The sequence below is a fragment of the Gadus morhua genome, chromosome 17, assembly GCF_902167405.1.
Source record: "Gadus morhua chromosome 17, gadMor3.0, whole genome shotgun sequence".
In the NCBI taxonomy this organism is placed as follows: domain Eukaryota; kingdom Metazoa; phylum Chordata; class Actinopteri; order Gadiformes; family Gadidae; genus Gadus; species Gadus morhua.
In genome coordinates this window covers 17,255,236-17,276,040 of record NC_044064.1, presented here as the reverse complement: position 1 = coordinate 17,276,040, position 20,805 = coordinate 17,255,236, and the positions used below count along the sequence as shown (strand labels likewise).

Here is a 20,805-nt window from a genome sequence, read left to right as displayed (position 1 = left end):
GCAAGATTGTGGCCTGTGCGTAAAGCGAGAAGAGAAGATTGTCCCTCAACAGTTTTGAGCCTAACCTGTTTGGGTGTAGGCCATCTGCTCTGAAAAGATATTTGCGCCCCCAGAATAAGTTGAAATTGTCAATAAAGCCCCTTCCTCTTTCATTGCAGACTCTGGAAAGCCATGTATTCAGTGCAAGTAGACGACTGAATCTGTTATTCCCCTGTCAACTGCTGGTATGGGTCCACTGATGAATGAGTTGATGTGTATTTTGTCCAGTGTATCCAATAGATCAGTGTAATCCCTCTTCAGAAGTTCTGACTGTTCTCTTTGAATATCATTAAATCCTGCATGCACAATAATCTGTGAGATTTTGGGGTTTTCCAATATGATTTTGGCTAGTTTATGGTTGATATCACTAACCATTCCATATGGGAAGTTGCATGTTTTGATCTTCTTACCGGTTATATCCTTGATGGTTGAGTCTCCTATAATCAGAGTGTCTGGTTCATCTGCTTCTTCTGAGATGGGCCCTTGTTGACGGTGGCAGACACATGCGCAGACCCGCCTCCGTGGCGACTGGTTGTTCCATCTCTGTCCGTACCGTCTGTCCGGACACATTTCAGGGGTCGGGTGCACAGGTGGCCGAGGCATGCGCAGCTCGCCTCCATGGCGACTGGTTCAAGTTCCGTCTCTGTCCGCACTGTCCGTCCGGACGCATCTCGGGGCTCAGGGGTGCATGGGTGGCAGGCTCGTTCGTGGACTCTTGAAGTGGCAGGAACCGGTTCTTCAGTGGCAGGGTTAATTTCAGTGACGGGCTAATCCGGCAGTTACTTTAGCTTTGGGTAGTTTAGCGTTTGGCGTTGAGTGATCTTGTTGATTCACTTTGGTATGTTGTTTTGGCTTAGCGCCGACTCTGTGCCAGTGAAACGCAGCTGGAACTGTCTCTCTCTTGTCCAGCTTCGGGAAGGATACAGTGTAGCTTTGATCATCTTGCTGTATCTGAGTGAGCTCAGCAAACTCACCCATCGGCACTGTATCCTGTAGGGGTCCTTTGCATTTTTCTAATGCTGCTAGTCTCGTTTCCATTAAAGCCACCGTCTGTCGCAGTTTGGTGCAGTCTGTGCATTTCCCAGTCTCCGTGCCTGAGATATCCGAGTACAGAGGCATGTTGGCGATAGGAAAGTCCAAGGCTTTTTCTGCGGTCTGATCCGGGAGTAAAAAGTGCCAAAATGTATTGTTGAATCGAGCGATGGAGGACGACGAAAACAAACTATATACTGTTAGGTATTATGATCATGAAATAAAATAAGATAAAGTAGATCTGAACGATGAATTAAGTAGTTTTTTCCAATGCCTAGCGGAGCTTCGGGAAACATGACCTCTCTCTGCTGCTGCTGCTACTAAAGTAAAAAGGGGTTTATTTATCAAATACAGAAAATTGTCCCACCATACACGCACACATTTTCATTCACTACACACTCACGCTTTCAAAATTTCATTCACTCAAAGAGGCTACTGAACTTATTTTTCACATAGAACGTGAACACAAACCATTACGTAATTAATTCAAATAGGCTAACACTAAAACAAGATAAGGCCAGTAATAGAAAGAATATCGGGTGACAAGAAGATCATTAAAATGGCTCACAATCCCGCATCAGCTGTTTGATGTCGCGCATCAAATAGCACTTTGCCCCTGTGGAAGGTTTGCATAAATTGGCACAGGTAATTAGTAAGAGACGTGAATGTCATTCTTATCACGTTCCTGCATCCTCTCATATGTTCTTCTGTAAATATAACCGTAGTGGAAATAATGTACAATATTTGCAGTATCGTCCCCACCGACAACGCATAGTATTGCATGGATCGGTGCGTCGCGTATCAAAAATTGGGAGGACGTGTTTTGCTACGCGTCGACGCATAATGGCGGCCGAAGCGTCGCGTCGCGCAGCCTTCCGGACGCGTATGCGCGTCCGGAAGGATTTCAAGTAGTATAGCCGGCATAGCACTTTAAACTGTATTAGACAGTTTCTGGCATTTATGGAGCAAGTGTGAATACAATGCAACCTGTCGTCCCATAGGTCATCGGGAATTTGTTGACCCAGCTCCTCCTCCCAAGCACGCTTGTAGATCTCAGATGAAGGGGCATTCATTTTTTGTATAACATTGTAAATATAGGATATCAACTTTTCTGAATCCGCCTGTCTGTTAATACACACATCAAGTTTATCTGGGCTTGCAGTGATGAAGTCCGGCAAGTGTGTTTTCACATATTCCCTGGCCTGAAGATATCTGAAAAAATTATGAGGGTTTAATTTATACTTCTCCCGCAGATCTTGAAAGGAGGAGAAGGTACCCTTCAGGTATAGGTCAACCACGGTTCTAAACCCTTTGGTCCTTCCATTGGACAAAAGCACCGTCTAATGTAGAGGGTTTGAAGGAGGCGTTATTTGCGATTGGGAGAAGGAAAGACATATCTCTTAATTTAAGAGTGGACTTCAGCTGCTTCCAGACCCGTGTGGCAGCATGTATTAAAGGGTTATGATCAGTGCTTAATTTGTCAAGTGGGAGCTCCCGGAGCGCTGAGGACTGGGGGGGGGGGGGGGGCACGGGTTTAGGCAAGGGTTCACCCGTGCCTAAAACCGCCACTGCACACACGACTCCAGCTGGCGGAGCGCACGTCAGAGCTTCCGGACGCGCGTCAGAGCTTCCGGAGCGCGCTCCCCCTTGCTCCCCCTCAAATTAAGCACTGGTTTAGGATCACATGTTGACCTATTCAGTGATACTGGGGACATGAAAATTGCACCTATGGAAAAAGGGAAGCAGTCCTCTCTCTCCATTTTTAGCCACTCAGTATTGAGGTCGGTGTCATCCAGCCATTCCGTTTTGATGTGCGTTGCCCAGTTAAAAGCAAGGAAATTAGGTAAGGCTGTTTACGCATTCTGTGGGTATGTAGTCCCAAATAAAGTTGGTGACGGTGGAATCAAGTTTTTTAAAGAATGATTTTGGGAGATTTAATGGTACCGTCTGAAATAAGTATATAAGTAATACATTTATTCTATAGCCGGAGGAGGTGCCGAATTTATTTATTGTGGAAAGCAAATTTAGTGGGTTAGTAATGTATATCAGAACATCGTTTGCATAAAGTGAGATTTTGTTTGTGGTGTGTCTAGTGTTGTAGCCATCATATGCCTGGATGAGAACCGGATGCACTCCGCAAGTGGCTCTATGGCCAACCCAAATACATCGGAGAGAAGAGCGCATACCTATCTATTGCCCCTGAATAAGTAAAACTTTGAAGATAATGTTTGATTGGTTAGTATTCTTGCACTTGGGTTGGTATAATTAATAAATCTTTATTAAGGACTCAGATGGTCCACTCACATCCAACATACACACACATATGACACATTCAAATACATACTCAAAAGAATACTGTACTAAAATAGGTGCAAGCTATCATGCCAATGCTTTCGACAAGCCTGGATGTGAACCGATAGCCCATCATAGGGGTTGGTTAAGGCTATAATGATGCTATTTTCTGATAAATCCAATCGACACTTTGAAATTGAACACATTAACTTTCGTAAACAGTGCCTGACATGTAGGTACATTAGAGGACACAAAATAGCTGCTATCACTGTGGCCACCTAGGAACACGGAGCAATAACCTCATGGCATCATTATATGCCACTCTAAGCCTCTGCATACTTCTCACTCTGTAAGAGGACCAGAGATGAGCTGTATACAGCGGGGTGACATAAGCCCCAAACAAAGCACACTTAACATCAGTGGGACACACATGGAAAATTTCCTCAACATCACGTTGGCCTGTGCATATATTTTACACCTTTGACGACGAATGTCACCGTCATCCATGAGATTATCTGAGAAGATAATCTCAGGGAATTAAAATTAGATATTTTAATTCCCTGCATATATATAAGAGCTTTATCCATGAATTAAGTTTGGACCTAATTTAAATTTCTCCAGGACTGCAAAGAGTAAGACCATTCCACTTAGTCAAGACGCTTTTTCCGCATCTATCCGATGATTTAAGGGCTTTCCTTCGATATTTTACGTGAGAAAAGGAATTAAAGAGCCGCCTCAAATTGTAAAAATGAAGTTTTGATAAAAACTTTCCAAAAAGTTTTATCAAACCTCTACTAATCTCAATCAACATCCGACGAAGAGACAATGCAGGCCTTTTAGATGAGTGCAATCTTCCAGCTCTCAATGAGACTGAACGTAAGGAGTTAGGGCTCAAATATAACAGTTAAAGACATCTCTGAGACTATTAAATCACTAAAAAGGTGGAAAGAACACCTGGCCCCGATGGGGGGGCCGGCCCGTAATTCCGACGCCATCAGTGTTCCGACGTCTCAATGGTTCGAATATTTTCCCATTAGATCGACATGCCACTATGCCGACGGTTCAATGTTCCGAAAACGGAACCATTGCTCCGAAGGTCCGTTTGCCGACTTTTCAAAAAAGGAGACGCATTGGCCGACAGTGTTCAATATGCCGAATAGGCCAAGGCGCAATTCCACATGTGTGATTATGAAACCAAAAAATAAAAGATGATGTAGGCTAAGTTCCAGCAGTGCACTTCACGAAGCCAGACTTGCTGTGGGCTTGAACGGTCACAAGAGGTGAATTTATGAAGGGCACGTTATACCAAGGACTAATAGGCCTACTTTTCCGTAAAGAAGTCAACGTGAGTGAAAAACAAGTACAATTTTTAGCTTTAGTAGCTGTGTGTGGGCCTTTATGTGTTGTTTACTGTGTTTTAGAGTGTGGGCTTTTAGCTGAAATGATTTCGCTGGTATTGATTTGGTCAAACTTATACCTCATACCCTTGTACTTAGTCAAGTGTGTGTGTGTGTGTGTGTGTGTGTGTGTTGTGTGTGTGTGTGGGTGTGTGTGTTTGTGCCCGTGTTGAGAATTAGACCTACGCTCTCTGTCCATGGGGCTGAAACACCGTGTTCGAAATGAAGTGAAGCGTTGTCACACCAATATTCATATGGTATATGTATGCCTATGTTGTATTTTTTGGAGAGAGAGCGAGCGAGAGAGCGAGCGAGAGCGAGGTATAAAACTCTTTATATGAAGGCCTATTCGGCATATTGAACCGTCGGCCTAATGCGCCTCCTTTTTGAAAAGTCGGACAAACTGACCTTACGGAGCAATGGGTTCCGTTTTTGAAAATCGAACCGTCGGCATAGCGGCATGTCGATCTAATGGGAAATATTTCGGACCATTGAGACGTCGGAACAATGAGGTGTCGGAATTACGGGCAGGCCCCCCATCGGGGCCAGGTGTTTTCCACCTTTTAGTGATTTAATAGTCTCAGAGATGTCTTTAACTGTTATATTTGAGCCTAACTCCTTACGTTCAGTCTCATTGAGAGCTGGAAGATTGCACTTATCTAAAAAAGGCCTGCATTGTCTCTTCGTCGGATGTTGATTGAGATTAGTAGAGGTTTTGATAAAAACTTTGGAATCGTCCATTCATTTCCATTTGGTAATGAAGCAATTCTCCCAGTCATTCTCTCATTTACAGAGTTTTTGGGGCTTTTCGCCGAATTTGAACTTGTTTCTGCTTGGTGAATTGAAAATGCCCTACACATTCTAGCTGAGAGTATGTTGTTTAATTTGTATTTGAGCACTGACACTTTATTATGTTTTTCTGTGTAAGGGGATGTCACATTTTCTGAATCCAACCGTTTTTATTTGGTTTTCCAAATCGATTTGCTTTGCCTTTCTTTCCTTATTTTGGGCGGCCTGGTACGAGATGATGCTACCTCTTGATAAATGCTTTAAACGTAATCTATTCTTGTGTAAACTTTATGGACATCTGAGTAAAAAGGAATACGCTCTCCCTGATGGATTGGCCATTCTCCATACGTCCTTTATGTTCGTATTATTAATGTAGGTATTTAGAAATTCACTGGATTTGATTGCAGTTGTTCTCCGAGAGGAGGCTCTGTCTTAATATTGATCTAGTACACAGTTTCATCTCCCCTATTATCAAATTAGACTGGGACATGTCTGGGATTAAGTAAAAGACTTTCTTAAAAAATTGAGGGCTATCACAATTAGGACCATAATAGGTTCACTAGTGTTAGTGAGGTTGAGTACAGTTCACCAGTCACTATAATATAACCTACCCTCCCTATAGGCTATTGTGGCCTTATGTTTAAACGGTATAACCCTTACGGATTAAAATAGCAGTACTTTGGAGGTAAAAAGTATAATGATACAGTTGACCATATCCACCTACACCTCAGCCTGTGCGAGTCATTTTTGAGATGCGTCTCCTGTAAAAAAATTAGATATCATTCGTGTTCTTGAAGAAAGCGTCCAAAACCGGATCGCTTTTAGCTCACTTTATTTGTTAAAGTATTTCGGTATGGTAACTATGAAACAAAATGAGGGGAATTGTAATAATAACACGTGCGTGGAGCGACCCACGGCTGACCTATCTACTAGCAACGGGGCTACCAACGGGGCTTCCAGTGTTTCTGAACTCATCTAGCTCCGCTCTGCGTTTGTATCAAGTAGGCGTGGCCTATGTGACGTTTGGCTCCGGCTTCCTCATCTGTCTAAAGATGCTGCCATCTGTGGCTGGAGTAGTTATTACAGCTTGTATGTTCGGAGTCCTGCTCCCCTCGTGGCTATGTATAGCAGTGGCGGCTGGTTGTTTTTAAAGTGAGGGAGAAGGACTGCGCGCTTGGTTGCATTGGCCTGCTTGCACTGTTGGTGTATGGGTGGCATAAGAATGTGAGACTCAAGTTGTTTCAGGGTGTTTTGGTGAACTACAAAATAGCAGGGAGGGAGTTATGTGAACAAAATGTATACAAAGCACACCAGTGGCATCACTGTAATTTGAGAAGGAAAGGATGCAAGCATATTAGTCAAATCAGGCCTACTATTGATTTGTAAAATGTAAATAAAAAAATCTGGGCTATTATTGGGCCTATTTTTGCCCTCACTGACTGAAGTTATTTAGCTATGTTTATTTTCAGTTACAATTGCTTGTAATGCTACCAGTAAGTCATGCGTACCTAGCAAACCATGTAGCACTCACAACACTGACGTTGCCATTACTTCTGATGACCTTGATTTTGGGAAGTGGTCTACCTCTTTCTGAATGAATGGAATGGTTTTTGTAATAAGACGTTAACAATGTCCTCCGTTTCCAATGTTTCCATTGTGCATTTAGGATCTCGCTATCGCAGATTTCACTTACTCTGCGTCTCTCAGACTGAGCACCGCGGCAATGCAGACCGGGTTTGTTATCGACAGCGTTGCCAGATTGGGCAGATTTCCCGCCCAATGATAATTTTTCCAGCCTAACATGGTTAAAAGTAGCCCAATTGGGTGGGAAATCGGACCAATCTGGCAACACTGCTCAACATCCAGGGATCCTGCTTATTGGTTCATAGCGCAGACGGATAGATTTTTGCGCGAATCAGACCCCTTAAGGTCCCACCCACTCAGAGGAGGATTTTCCTCCTCTCTCCTATTATAACCCATGTTATCCACCGGCCGCCAGTACTTTCGGGAAAATGAATGGGAGTGGACGGCGGCGGAGGGAGGACGTTCCTCCCTGAAGTAATTGTCAATAGGCGATAGGGGGTGCTAATGTCCCTTTACCCAGGGAAACGAACATTATATATTCAAAGGCAATAAAGTAGTCATATTTAAGGGCATTAATTCATTACAATAGTCGGGGCAATCTAAATTTTTTATTCTCAACAATGTTAGGGAGGATCTTCCTCCCTCTCCTCAATGGAGAAGCCTCCACTGATGAATAGTAATTGCAGCTTATGTTTTCGATTCTGCTTCCCTGTGGCTATGTGGGGGTAACCCAGCTTATGTGTTCGATCCTGCTTCCTTGTGGCTATGTGGGGGTAATGCAGGTTATGTGCTTAATTTACGTAACAATCAGCATTTAGGGATCTTAATTGAAGCCAATATTTTGCCCCTTTTCATTGGTTAATTTGCGCCCTTAACTTTCCAGCTACAAAAGGTAAGTCCAGTCCCCCCTATTCTGTTTGTTACAACATCTTGCATAGCCTACTTAAAATGTGTCCTGCGATGAATAACATGGTCGATATGTGGTCCAATCTGTTGGCAAGTGTTGTCTTGTAGCCCCCCCCCCCCCCCCCCCCCCCCCCCCCCCCCCCCAAGAAAAAAAAAAAAAAAGCATCTCCATGGAAACTATGAAGGGTGACGGCATGTTCAGCCTACAAAGTATAAAGAGTAAGAGTTAAACACAAAGAACAAAAGCAAACATCTCTAAATAGCTACTTTAAAGGTCCCATGACATGCTACTTTATGGATGCTTTAAAGGTCCCATGACATGCTATTTTATGTATTCTTTAATATAGGTATTAGTGGGCAACTAACACAGTATTCAAAGACGTTCCTGAAATTCAGCCGTGGTGCAGAGTTACAGCCACTCCGAGCCAGTCGCACATTGAGCTTCCCCCAAATGCGCTGTTTCGGTGGGCGTGTCAAGGAGGAGGGTGGGGGTGTGTCCCTGAGCAGCTTGCAGCCAGGGACGGTACCATGCGCTCTGTTTACAGTGGATGTATCGCAATGGCGAGGCGCACACAGCCTTTAGCCGTGTTCTGTAAATATTCTAGAACACACGGGAGTCCTGGAGCTCTATATCTAAATATTATCATATAGCCTACACAGATATCTATATCATATAATATATATTATCAAGGCCAAAAGCTGTGTGAGCCGATATTATGAATCTCAAACGACCGCGTTGGGTTCTCCGACGTTCCTGGTTCTTCAACGTCCACATCAATGTGAATACACACACTGTAACGCAAGTGTTTCTTGTCGGTTCTTTGACGTGTCTTGTATTTCCACTACGAGACTGTCGTGGGGGTTATCTGAGCCATGGTTGAGAAGGAATTGGGGGAAAGGAACTTTGGTTTGACTCGCTGAAGTACATGAACTGCGACATGCCGCGAGGCACTTCGCGGCAATAGGCACCTCCAGTGCCTATTTATGACAATATCATAAATAATGATATTATTTAGATATAGAGCTCCAGGACTGTAACGCAAGTGTTGTACACTTCCTTGTTATTTGGATAACCGTTCTGCTGTTGGTGTGATGGCGCATAAACACGTCGGACTCTCGTCTCTGGTATTTCTACAACGAGACTCGTATTGGGGGTTATCTCAGCCAAAGTTGAGAATGAATTGGGGGGAAGGAACTTTTGCTTTGACTCCCTCAAGAACATGGACATGGAGGAGAAAGGGATTGTTGGCGGCGAATGTCTCCCGCTTGAGCCCCGCTGAGGGACCACCGCCGGAGGCGAGGTGCCTAAGCGCTGCCCGGCAAAGATCCCTTTCTCCTCCTTGTCGTGGGTTCATGTTTCTTGACTTGAGGGAGTCGAAGCCAAAGTTCTTTCCCCCCAATTCATTTTCAACCTTGGCTGAGATAACCCCCAATACGAGTCTCGTTGTAGAAATACCAGAGACGAGAGTCCGACGTGTTATGCGCCATCACACCAACAGCAGAACGGTTATCCAAATAACAAGGAAGTGTACAACACTTGCGTTACAGTCCTGGAGCTCTATATCTAAATAATATCATATAATACATAGATATCTATATCATATAACATATTGTGTGCGCCTCCAGACGATATTATGAATCACAAACGACTTGTCGGGTTCTGCGACGTCTCTGGTTCTTCCACTTTCACATCAACCTGAAGTCGACTGAACCGCGCGCTGCCTGCTGCCGGCTGCCCGCTGCCGGGCGATGGTGCCTCGCGGCAACCGGCGGCATGTCGCAGTTCATGTACTTCAGCGAGTCAAACCAAGTTCCTTTCCCCCAATTCCTTCTCAACCATGGCTCAAATAACCCCCACGACAGTCTCGTTGTGGAAATACAAGACACGTCAAAGAACCGACAAGAAACACTTGCGTTACAGTGTGTGTATTCACACACACACATGTGGCGCTCGCACGGTCGAGTCTCTGGGCGGGCCAGGCAGAGTAAGGGGAGGAGCTGAGATTCCTCATGACGTCATGAGCACAGACATTCCAAATCAGCGCGCTTGAGCCTCCGTTTTTTCAAAGGTGAGCAGAACAGCTAGTGCTCGTTTTACACCAAACGCAAGTTTTAGCCACTGGGGGACCATAGGCAGGCTAGGGGAACTCATATTTATGTTAGAAAACCTCACAATGTGAGATTTTCATGTCATGGGACCTTTAAGATGGGTATTAGTGGGCCACTAACACAATATTCAAAGACGTTCCCGAAATTCAGACGTGGTGCAGAGTTACAGCCACTCCAAGCCAGTTGCACATTGAGCTTCCCCCAAATGCGCTGTCTTGGTGTCTGTAGATATAATGCAAATGAGGAGGAGCGAGATGGGTCAAGGAGGAGGGTGGGGGTGTGGCCCTGAGCAGCTTGCAGCCACGGTACCATGCGCTCTGTTTACAGTGGATGTATCGCAATGGCGAGGCGCACACAGCCTTTAGCCGTGTTCTGTAAATGTTCTAGAACACATAGGAGTCCTGGAGCTCTATATCTAAATAATATCATATTATACATAGATATCTATATCATATAATATATATTATCATGGCCAAAAGCTGTGTGAGCCGATATTATGAATCTCAAACAACCGCGTTGGGTTCTCCAACGTTCCTGGTTCTTCCACATCCACATTAATCTGAAGTAGACTGAACCGCGACATGGAGGAGAAAGGAATTGTTGCCGGGCAGCGCTTAGGCACCTCCGCCTCCTGCAGCGCCGAGGCGGTGGTCCCTCGACAGCGGTCCCTCGGCAGCGATCCCTCGGCAGCGATCCCTCGGCAGCGGGAAGCGGGGGCTCAAGCGGGAGACATTCGTGGCCAACAATCCCTTTCTCCTCCATGTCGTGGTTCATGTTCTTGAGGGAGTCAAAGCCAAAGTTCCTTTCCCCCAATTCATTCCCCCAATTGTCGTTTGTGATTCCGCGACTCTGGTTCTTCCACTTACGCATCAATCTGAAGTAGACTGAACCGCGCGCTGCCTGCTGCCGGCTGCCCGCTGCCGGCTGCCAGCTGCCGGGCGGTGGTGCTTCGTGGTGGTGGTGCCTCGCGGCAACCGGCGGCGTGTCGCAGTTCATGTACTTCAGGGAGTCAAAGCCAAAGTTCCTTTCCCCAATTCCTTCTCAACCATGGCTGAGATAACCCTACAGTCTCGTTGTGGAAATACAAGAGACGTCAAATAATCAACAGAAAAACACTTGCGTTACAGTGTGTGTAATCACACACACACACATGTGGCGCTCGCACGGTCGTGTCTCATTGGCGGGCCAAATTCTCTGGGCGGGCATGGCAGAGAAAGGGGAGGAGCTTGGATCCTTTATGACGACATATGGGACCACATTCCAAATCAGCGCGCTTGAGCCTCCGTTTTTCTTCAAAGGCGAGCAGAACACCTAGTGCTCGTTTTACACCGAACACAAGTTTTAGCCACTGGGGGACGATAGGCAGGCTAGGGGAACTCATATTATGTTAGAAAACCTCATAAAGTGAGATTTTCATGCCGTGGGACCTTTAAAGCAATCTTCCGTACAGTTAACTCCTAATAACTATTAGGTAACCCTGCAGCTTAAAACATACTCATGAACTGAACTGAACACACATTGAGTAATTTCTACAGGTTTAGCTTGCCACACTCGTTATGGCTCCAAGGAATCTTCTATTTAGCAGCAGTATTCAATCAAAACTCATCCTGTTAAAAACTCAGCATGAGTCCCGTTTAAGAGGTCGACGTTTAAGAGGTTAAATGTAGGCTATGTGACCTGAACAGGCATAGGCCTCATATGACAATCTTTCAGTCAAACCAAATTTTGCAATATGAGGCAGTAAGTCAAATTATCAAAAACAGTCATTAAGCCAGGCATTATGTTACTAATCATTAGGCGTGTAGCGGTACACGTATTTGTATCGAACCGTCACAGTACAGGCACTTCGGTGCGGTTACAGAGGTGTACCGTGGTACGTAAATGTGGCGTACATAGCGTTAATATGGCGAATGTAAAGGCTTGTTTTGCGATGCAGAATTTAAAACTTGAACTCGGAGTTCCACCCGGACCGTTTAGCCAAAGTATACTACTTTTTTTTCTGTCGTATCACGCATGTAGTCCGGTAACTTATCAACCCCAGCGTCCTTGGTTGCTAACCGACGTCAACGTCTTTGGCAGGACTATTTCTCTGCTGATCAATACTACGAATGCTGGTAACAAATAAATTGGTAAAAGACACACCGTGTGAGGTTATCCTTTCACGTTTCGAGTTCACCGTCAAGCAGGCTGTGTTCAGTAAAATAAATAAATAAGTAGTGATCTGTTTTCGCCGCATTTAGGTCTATCTGCCTAAGCCCACGTTGAAATCATTTTGATGTTGAATGTGGATGGCGCAGTTATTGAAATAAACAGATTGAATTCATACAAATCATAAAAGCCTCTCGTTGTGTCATTGTGTGTGCGTTTATCCGCGGCGCGTGCGTGGGGGGTTCTTGATTGACAGAATTTCTCGAATATCGAATAGTATTTCTCCCATAAAGACTCGATCACCGATAAGTATGAACAGGATTTATTTAAATAACGACATGGGAATATTTTGCATGGTAAATCTTTGGCATGAGCCTCGTCACTGATCCAGGGTGACGTGCGGACTTCGGCGTATCCTGCCAGGACTAGCAGGGGCGGAGCCTTCCCCTGGACAAGTAGACTGAGGCCGACCTGGTGGTGGTGGGGTGGATGGAGGTGCGTCGAACGAAGACCTGAGCAGCAAAGACATATGTTAGACTACTCTTTATAGAGCAGGTGTAGGCAGGTGATTGGTAGCTGGTGATTGGTGATTGGCGGCCAGCCGCGCGTGATTTGAGTCCTCCTGGTAGAACTACCAGCAAGCTTAACATTTTTGCCAGAAATGCACATCCCTAGCACACGCATTTGAAAAGGCACCATCCGGGTGTTACTATAACATTGCTGTGGAAAAAAAAAACGAGCTGTGCAAACCCAGCTCAACACTATTTCAACAACCCCTGTCTGGGAATTCAGAAATGCAAATGCCATAACCAAGTTTATTGTTGTTTTCATTGCTGCTGATCTACGGCCATTCGCCGTTGTTGACAAGCAAGCATTTTTTTTTAATTTTTCCATTAACTATGAACTGTACCGTACCGTACCGTCACTTGAAAACCGAGGTATGTACCGAACCGTGACTTTGTTGATACAGGGATCTGTGTGTGTGCCACGGAATATGAGTGTCAACTTGCATTGGAGTAAATTCCGTTGGCATATCACGGACAATTCAAGTGATTCCGTTAGGCCACCACGGATTTTGAGTTAAGCGCCCGTGGTCGACCCATTCATTGAAACAGATCTGTGTGTGCCATGGAATATGAGTGTCATCAACTTGCATTGGAGCAAAATCCGTGGCCATATCATAGCATGTTCCCGTGAGGATTCCACAGATTTTGTGTTAAGCGTCCGTGGTCATTTCACGGATTCCTGTGAGACAAGGTTGTTGCTGTACAGTGTTTGCAGATGCATTGATTTAAAAGTTGTTACAGCTGTTCTTTCCCAAATAATTTACCAAGAATGTGTGGCTAGGAAGATGAGAGAAGCAAAGTGCACATGCGCGAGGTGCACATGCAACATTATGCATGCGCCCTTAAAATAGCATCTGAACAACGTAACACTGACTTTAAACCAGGCATTTCCTGGTTGGTGGCGGAATTGTTTTCTGAAACTGCAAACCGGCACCAGGGAACGTTTGCGCCGGAACACGCCTCCTCCTTTCGCCGAACTGCCCCTATGGGCGCAAGATCATTTCCTAATTTACCGACGCGTGGCGGTGGAGGGAAAAGAACGCTGCGTTACAAAACTGGCAACGATACATGCGTCAGTGTAGAAAGTCAATTCCGCTGGATGCAAGATAGGACCCTATAAGTTAATAAGTTAGCGTTAAACATATAGACATACAATTGAACAATTTCTACAAAAGTACGTTAACGGTGAAAATACGACCTCAGGGGTAGTCTTTTTTTCAGGATTTTTTCAAGATAACAATTTCAGGATATTCTTCACGCATACGGCTCATCAAGAGTATAGCAGGAGAATAGCAGGACATGATCGTATGTTTGAAAGTAACTTAATAACTGTAGTTGGTGGCTGGGTGTGTGGGTGCGGCCAGTGGCTTGTTGTTGTGAAGTCTTCACGCTTGGTTGCACACATGCTGAATAGATGGAAGCAGCCAGCCTATCCCATGGTGGCATTTTGCTTTACTGCCTTCTAGCTCCACCGATTGGCTGATGAGGTTGGTGTGAATTGATGAGCCCCGGTACGGAGCTGTCAGCATCAGAATAGCCATCATCATTAGGGTTTTTTTGGTAACCATGGCCACGGTACAACCAACAGTGGTTTAAAAGGCCCGTGGCACAGTGTGCTCTCTTCATTCTTCGTAGACCGCGGGAGAAGAGGATGAGTTTGAGTCTAAGAAGAAGACTAAATCCTCCTCCTTCACTGCAATTTCACGCTTTTGCACACTCCATGCGTCAGGTTTTTCCCGATTGCCCCCCCTCGCCCTCTTTGACCCGCTCCCAGAAAGTGTACCGGTTCTCTGTGGTTCCCTGCCTGAGTGTGCTTGGCTCGGTGTTCCCATCAGCCTCATCACCATGTTCCCCTACTACCCCAGACACGTGGCCGTCCTGACCGAGACCATCCGGAAAGGCATTCATGATGCAGACTCTGAAGCTCGCTACATCGCCAGGAGGTAAGTCCCGCTTATTGGTTGGTGTTACAATGGTCCATCATCTAAAGCTCATACATATTTGAGTTGCAGAGTTGAATGTTTTGTATGCACATATCCTGATTCAATACTCTTAGGCATTTTACAGAAATATACTGAACTTCATCGATCATTCATTAATATTTCTGAATGAATTTAATAATTCCTCCACTTATCAATTTGACTAGTAGTATAAATGGAATTATTTTCAACCTATGTCTTTATTTTCCACCCCTTACGTCTCTCTCTCTCCCGCGTTTATTCTTCCTCACTATTGCCGGACAGATGCTATTGGGGATTCCATGGCCACTACAGCCGGGAGGCGGAGCATTTGTTCCAGGCACTGGAATCGTCCTATCAGAAGGCTCTCCAGTCCCACCTGAAAGGCTCCGACAGCATCGTGTCCCTCCCCCAGTCAGACCGCTCCTCGTCCTCCTCGCAGGAGAGCCTGAAGTACTGAAACAACAACCTGTTTATTGAGTGATCTTGAGCTTATAGGGACATCGGTTGGACAGGGAGGGGTGCTGGTCAGATTCCTGGAGAAACTTTGAGCATGACAATGTTGTTGGGTGGACATCACAGTTTGCATGCATGATTAAGAGATATCAAGAGTTAGGGTTAGGGAGCTAAGAGTTGGTTAAAAAGGTATTGTGAGCAAATATAGGCATAGAAAAGAAAAAAACAGAAAACATAAATGCATTCTTTTGTGTTTTGTGTTATATCTTGTTATATCTATATGTTTTAAATACACTCGATTTAAAAGCTTAGATAGTTCTATTCTGTGATATCTATGTTTTCAATACACTAGCTTTGAAAAGCTTAGCTAGTTCTATTCCCTGTTGTTTGCTTGTTATTTTATGTTCCTTTGGGTAAGGGTATTAAAAAGCTTTAATTGAGTGTAAATGTGTAAGAAATGCCTAGCCACCTGTCAGCTATTAGTAAGGGAAATGCTCTTGGAAGATATCTGTTCTGGTGGACTGAGCGCCTGCTTCTGTTTAAGACAATTAGGGATTTTGGACTGCTCCCGGCTCCTCTCTGACTGACCAGGGTAGACCTCTAATCTACTTCTGGATGGAGGTGAAACGTTAGCCTGGGAGAAAGAAGAAATAGCGTGAGAGAAAGAGGAGATATTGAATATTCTCAGTGCTGTGTGGCCCGTTTCGTTGCTTTGATTGGTTAAGGGCCTATCCAATGGCGGCCAGAGGCCTTTTGGTCTGCGCCCGTTTTTGACGCCCTTTGGAAATGAAAATTAACGTAGAGGTGCCACAAGTTTGCCATTTGATGCTAGGTGAGTGAAAAGTAGGGAGGGAAGAGAGAGGTAATCTTTTGGCCGAAATCTTACTTCATTTCTTCCTCCTGCCCCTCTAGTCGCCCTCTCTCTGTGAAGAGTGTCATCGGAGGAAGCATGACAAGGAGTAAGTCATCTCCTCCATCTCGCTCTGACACTGCACTTTGTTGACTGTCTTCAATCGAAACCATTCAATGACCTGGCTATCAGTAATCATGTCTGACAGTTTTATCTGTGTGTGTGTGTGTGTCATATGTTTGTGTATGTGTCCCCTGGCGCTTGTGTGCCGCTGTGTGTGACCATGAGTCTTCTCTCTGCTGTGCGGTGACAGGTAAGCTGGTGAGCACCAGAGCACCGAGCATGCCCAGCTCGCTGCAGCGTTCCCGTAGCGACGTTGATGTCAACGCAGCCTCCACCGCCAAGTCCCGCCTCTCCACCACCCTTCCTCCTCCTCCCCTTTCAACTCGGCAGCAGCCCTGCTCCCTGGCTCCTACGCATCGCTAGGTAAATTACCCATCATGCCCCTCTCTCTGTCTCTCCCCATCCTCCTTCCTGAGTACAATTAAAGGAAGGGTGAAGCGGTATCATCATCATCAGTTTTCCCGCTAGGCGCATATCTGCCCTTGGGGCGCTACTGCTGGAGAGCCGGAAGTCTCCGCTCCAGCAGCAGCAGGATGTCTGTCTTCGACATCATCGCTCTTCTGGCTTGTGTAACATCAACCCCAAGCACTGTCTCTATTTTGCTCCAGACTTTTCTGGGATTTTTAATGTTAAACAATACTTGCTTTTGTAAGGTATTGTTTTCTAACCGGAACACATGACCGATGTATTTAACATGTTGCCGGTAACAGAAGTTGCGGGATAGGTAGTGTTTGTGTAATCTCCCGGAGTCTATCGTTCGAAAGTTCAAAACGCCAGTCTAAATCCTTGTCCGTCAGTCCTTGCCTTCCCTATCTGTGGGAACGTTTTTTCGAACGTACCCCCCTTTCACCATTCTCCTCAGGAACCCAGTCCATATAACCTCAAGGGTATCAAGCTCTGCCTCCGTAAGTGCCCAAGCCTGGATACTGTACAGGAGGCGAGACCGCACGCACGTCGTCAGGAACCTAACTCGCGTTGATAATCGTATCCGTCGGTCTGTGAGAACATGTTTAAGTTCGTTCCACTTCTGGAAGGCAGCCCCAATCCTTGCATGAAGGAAGCGAGATAGCCAACCCTTTGCAGCGTTCTAGAATGTTCTAGAACTGTTGCTTAACAATTGAAACGCTTCTAGAGGGTCTGAGTGCTTAAGATTAAGTTCGACATGGTGTCACCAACAGATCTTTGGTAGGCTGAAGGAACATGCTCCAAGTGGTGAATGTCAACACATCAAGAGGTTGATTTGCGTTTTTCAGTCGCTGCTTGATGACATCACACCTGCATCAGTCTGCATCACATCCTGCATTGAAATCAGTATACAACACTTTGATACAAAAAGCAGCAGGCTTGTTTTAGGTCCACCGTCTATAACATTGTACAAACCACTCTGATACTAAATATGTGGAGGTTGGGGTTGGTTGAATAAGGTAAATATGAGCAATAAAAGTGATGTATTGTCTAAATCTCTCGATGGTGTAGGTTTATACCATCCCTCTTATACAGTCTTAAAAAGAAGGGAGCCAATGAGAAGAATGCCAGCGTCACCGTGCTAACATCACAGTGCTCACATCACAGTGCTAACATCACAGTGCCAGCATCACAGTGCCAACATCACAGTGCTAACATCACAGTGCCAACATCACAGTGCCAACATCACAGTGCTAACATCACAGTGCCAACATCACAGTGCCAACATCACAGGGCCAACATCACAGGGCCAACATCACAGGGCCAACATCACAGTGCTAACATCACAGTGCCAACATCATAATGCCGATCAATCTTGTGTGGTGACATTTTCTCTGGCAGACGCCGTTACCACCAACAGTTTGTACTACAGTTCTGCTCCCTAAAAAATTGACTGCTGTTGATATTTTTCAATGTCTATTTCTTGCTGAAAACTGCTAACCTTTATGATGGATTAAACATCAATGAATAATCACAAGAGGGCCATTAAAGTGTCCCTTCAGCAGGAACAGACATAGACCAGCTCACCCTGAAGAACTTCCAGAGTCATGAAACATGCTGGCGCTTAGTGCTGCCACTTTGAGAACCTTTTCAGTCAAAGTTAGGAACGAGTTCTCTCCCTCAAATGTTGGCGTTGTTCACGCACGTCAAGAAGTATCTTATATTCTCATCTGCCAACCTCCTGTGCTTCTCCAATGATCTTCTACAATTGGTTCCTGTGACTCATTAATATACACTGTTCGACCTCATAAAGTCGTTGAACTAATGGGAATTTCCAGCATCCCACACTCTGGCTCTTCATACCATCGATATTAATATTGCTACTAATTTCTACCTCTACACCTCTCCTCCTCTTCCTCTCTGCTTCCATGCATTTCTTAAAATGCCCAAAAGATGGCACGCCCGGTAGACTGGATGGTAAGATCTATGTTTGGTGTGTTTGTTTAATGGATGTCCAAGTTCACAGTCTGCACTGCTATTCAAAGCCAAGTGTGTTTAAGTGTTTTGCATCAGATGTGTGTCTTCTCACACACCTGACCCCTCTCTCCTGGCCCTGTCTTAATGTGTGGGACTTTTCTCTCCTCCTCTCCTCCCTAAGTAGTTGTGGGTTCTGTCAGTGACTGCATGGGCTGTGTGCATGGTTCCATATACCAGCTCTGACGGCTGTGTCCACCTCTGTCCCTCACACCAACAAACCAAGGCCAATGTCATGCTCGTATAGAGAACTTATTTAACCATTTACATTTTTTGGGGTTGTTGTTTTCTTTACATAATTTACTTTTTCTTTCTCTCTCTCTAGTTATTTTCTCTCTTTCTCTTTATTTTTGTATTCATGTATTTTTCGCTTTCTTCCTTACTTTATCTTCTTTCTTTCTTTCTTTCTTTCTTTCTTCTTTCTTTCTTTCTTTCTTTTCTTTCTTTCTTTCTTTTTCATTTTCTAATTTCTCTTTCTCCTTTCATTCCCTCACTTCCTCTATATTTTCTCTCATCTTTGATTGTTTTATCTCTCTTTCCTTATTGCTATCTGTCTATCTTTGGGAAACTACTCCTTCCACAATTTGTCAGCTAGAGACTCCATTCCAATTTGCAGTGCTCAACTATTGCTCTTCTTAGGTTTATTCTTTGTTTCTTTCTTTATTATTCTCTACAAACTTTGGGAACCTACTACTTCCATTTGTCACCTAGAGTCTTCATTCCAATTTTTTCGGACATTGCGGAGCCTAAACAAAGTCAATATTTAACCTAGAAACACAATGTCAACCTTAAACGGTTACATTATTTCTTGTTCGACTGGCACCGAAATGATTATTCAATTTGAAATATTATTGTTATATTTCGGGCGTTTGTGTGTGGGGACCCCTGTTTATATGGCAGGGGTCACTTATTCTATTTTATCTCAAATGCATTCGAACTTTATCCCTAACCCCTCACTTAATTTTTTCCAACCATTTTAATTTTATTAATTTGTGTGCATGTTTACATTGTTTGCTTCATTTAGATTTTTGAGCTCTGTTCAAATCTTTACACTTGATTTAAGCCATTCCACATTTCTTAAGGTCATAAACTATTTGACTTTACAGAGATTTACAACCTCACTTTGCACTGTAGTACTAAACGCATTTTGCTGCAGGAAATGCATTTTCTAGTTTTCTATTTCTCTGCCGTCACAATGTGGTAAGCCGCCAAATCGAATCAAAACTAATCAAGCGCTCCCTTTCTGCGATCTTTACGACTGCCAGTGGTATGGTAGTAAAAGAGCAGACTTATCGGACCTCGGTGTAAAAGGGTTGAATGGCGGGAACGGGCGGTTTTGATGACGTGTTATGTGGCATGACCTGCCAGCGGACAGATTTCAACATTTCTGTAGAAGAAACGGAGTAGATTGCATCTCACCCAAATGTACGATTAAAAGCTGTAGATGTAAAGGCTCTCTTCTCTTATCTCTTCAATTTCTCAAGCAACTTTGCTCTGCGTTTAGAGAGGCGGTATAAATGTGCACGGCTAGCAAAGGACAACTTGGATGATTTCACAAGTGAGTGTTAGTGTAACGAAAGAGAGATATCTCAATCTTTTGAAGAAATATTTCCTCAACCAAGCTACCCTGACATTTAAAACATTCAAAAAAGCAATTTGACCGCGATGTTGGGTAGACATGTTAATCTCTTGGATCCATAAAATGTATTGGAATTGAATGGCTGAATTGAAGTATTTGCTTTGCCGTGTGTGACGTTTGGTTAAGCTTCTGTAAAGTAAGCTTCAGCCAGCCTAATCAGTGACATTGTTCCTGAACAGTCAGGGTAAAGCACGTGAAAGTCAATAAAACCATCTCAACCACTGAATCCAGGACACACAAGCGTATAGTATTCTATACTACATCCTCTATTGGGCCTCGTCTGTTTCATCTTCTGTGGGTTCCTTTTCTCCCTCTCTCACTCCCTGTCTCTCTTCCCTCCCTCATCCAGGTCTTCCTTATCCCTCTGTGTTCTCCAGCATCGCTCTCCCAGGCTGTGGAGGTGGTGGTTACAGTCTGTGATGAGAGCTACTGGTTCATCTAACTTGTGATATCCAACTCTGTCCCTCCCTCCTCTCTT

General features: G+C 44.6%; 1 protein-coding gene across 1 annotated transcript in view; it reads left to right on the top strand.

Moving 5' to 3' along the window:
• The window catches only part of clasp1a (cytoplasmic linker associated protein 1a), a 214,755-nt gene that overhangs the window by 95,693 nt on the left and 98,257 nt on the right, over positions 1-20,805 (top strand). Inside the window, 6 exon segments of the mRNA XM_030338917.1 lie at positions 14,728-14,805; positions 15,106-15,273; positions 16,189-16,235; positions 16,440-16,544; positions 16,547-16,612; positions 18,608-18,631. Of these exon segments, the coding sequence (XP_030194777.1) occupies positions 14,728-14,805; positions 15,106-15,273; positions 16,189-16,235; positions 16,440-16,544; positions 16,547-16,612; positions 18,608-18,631 (488 nt within the window).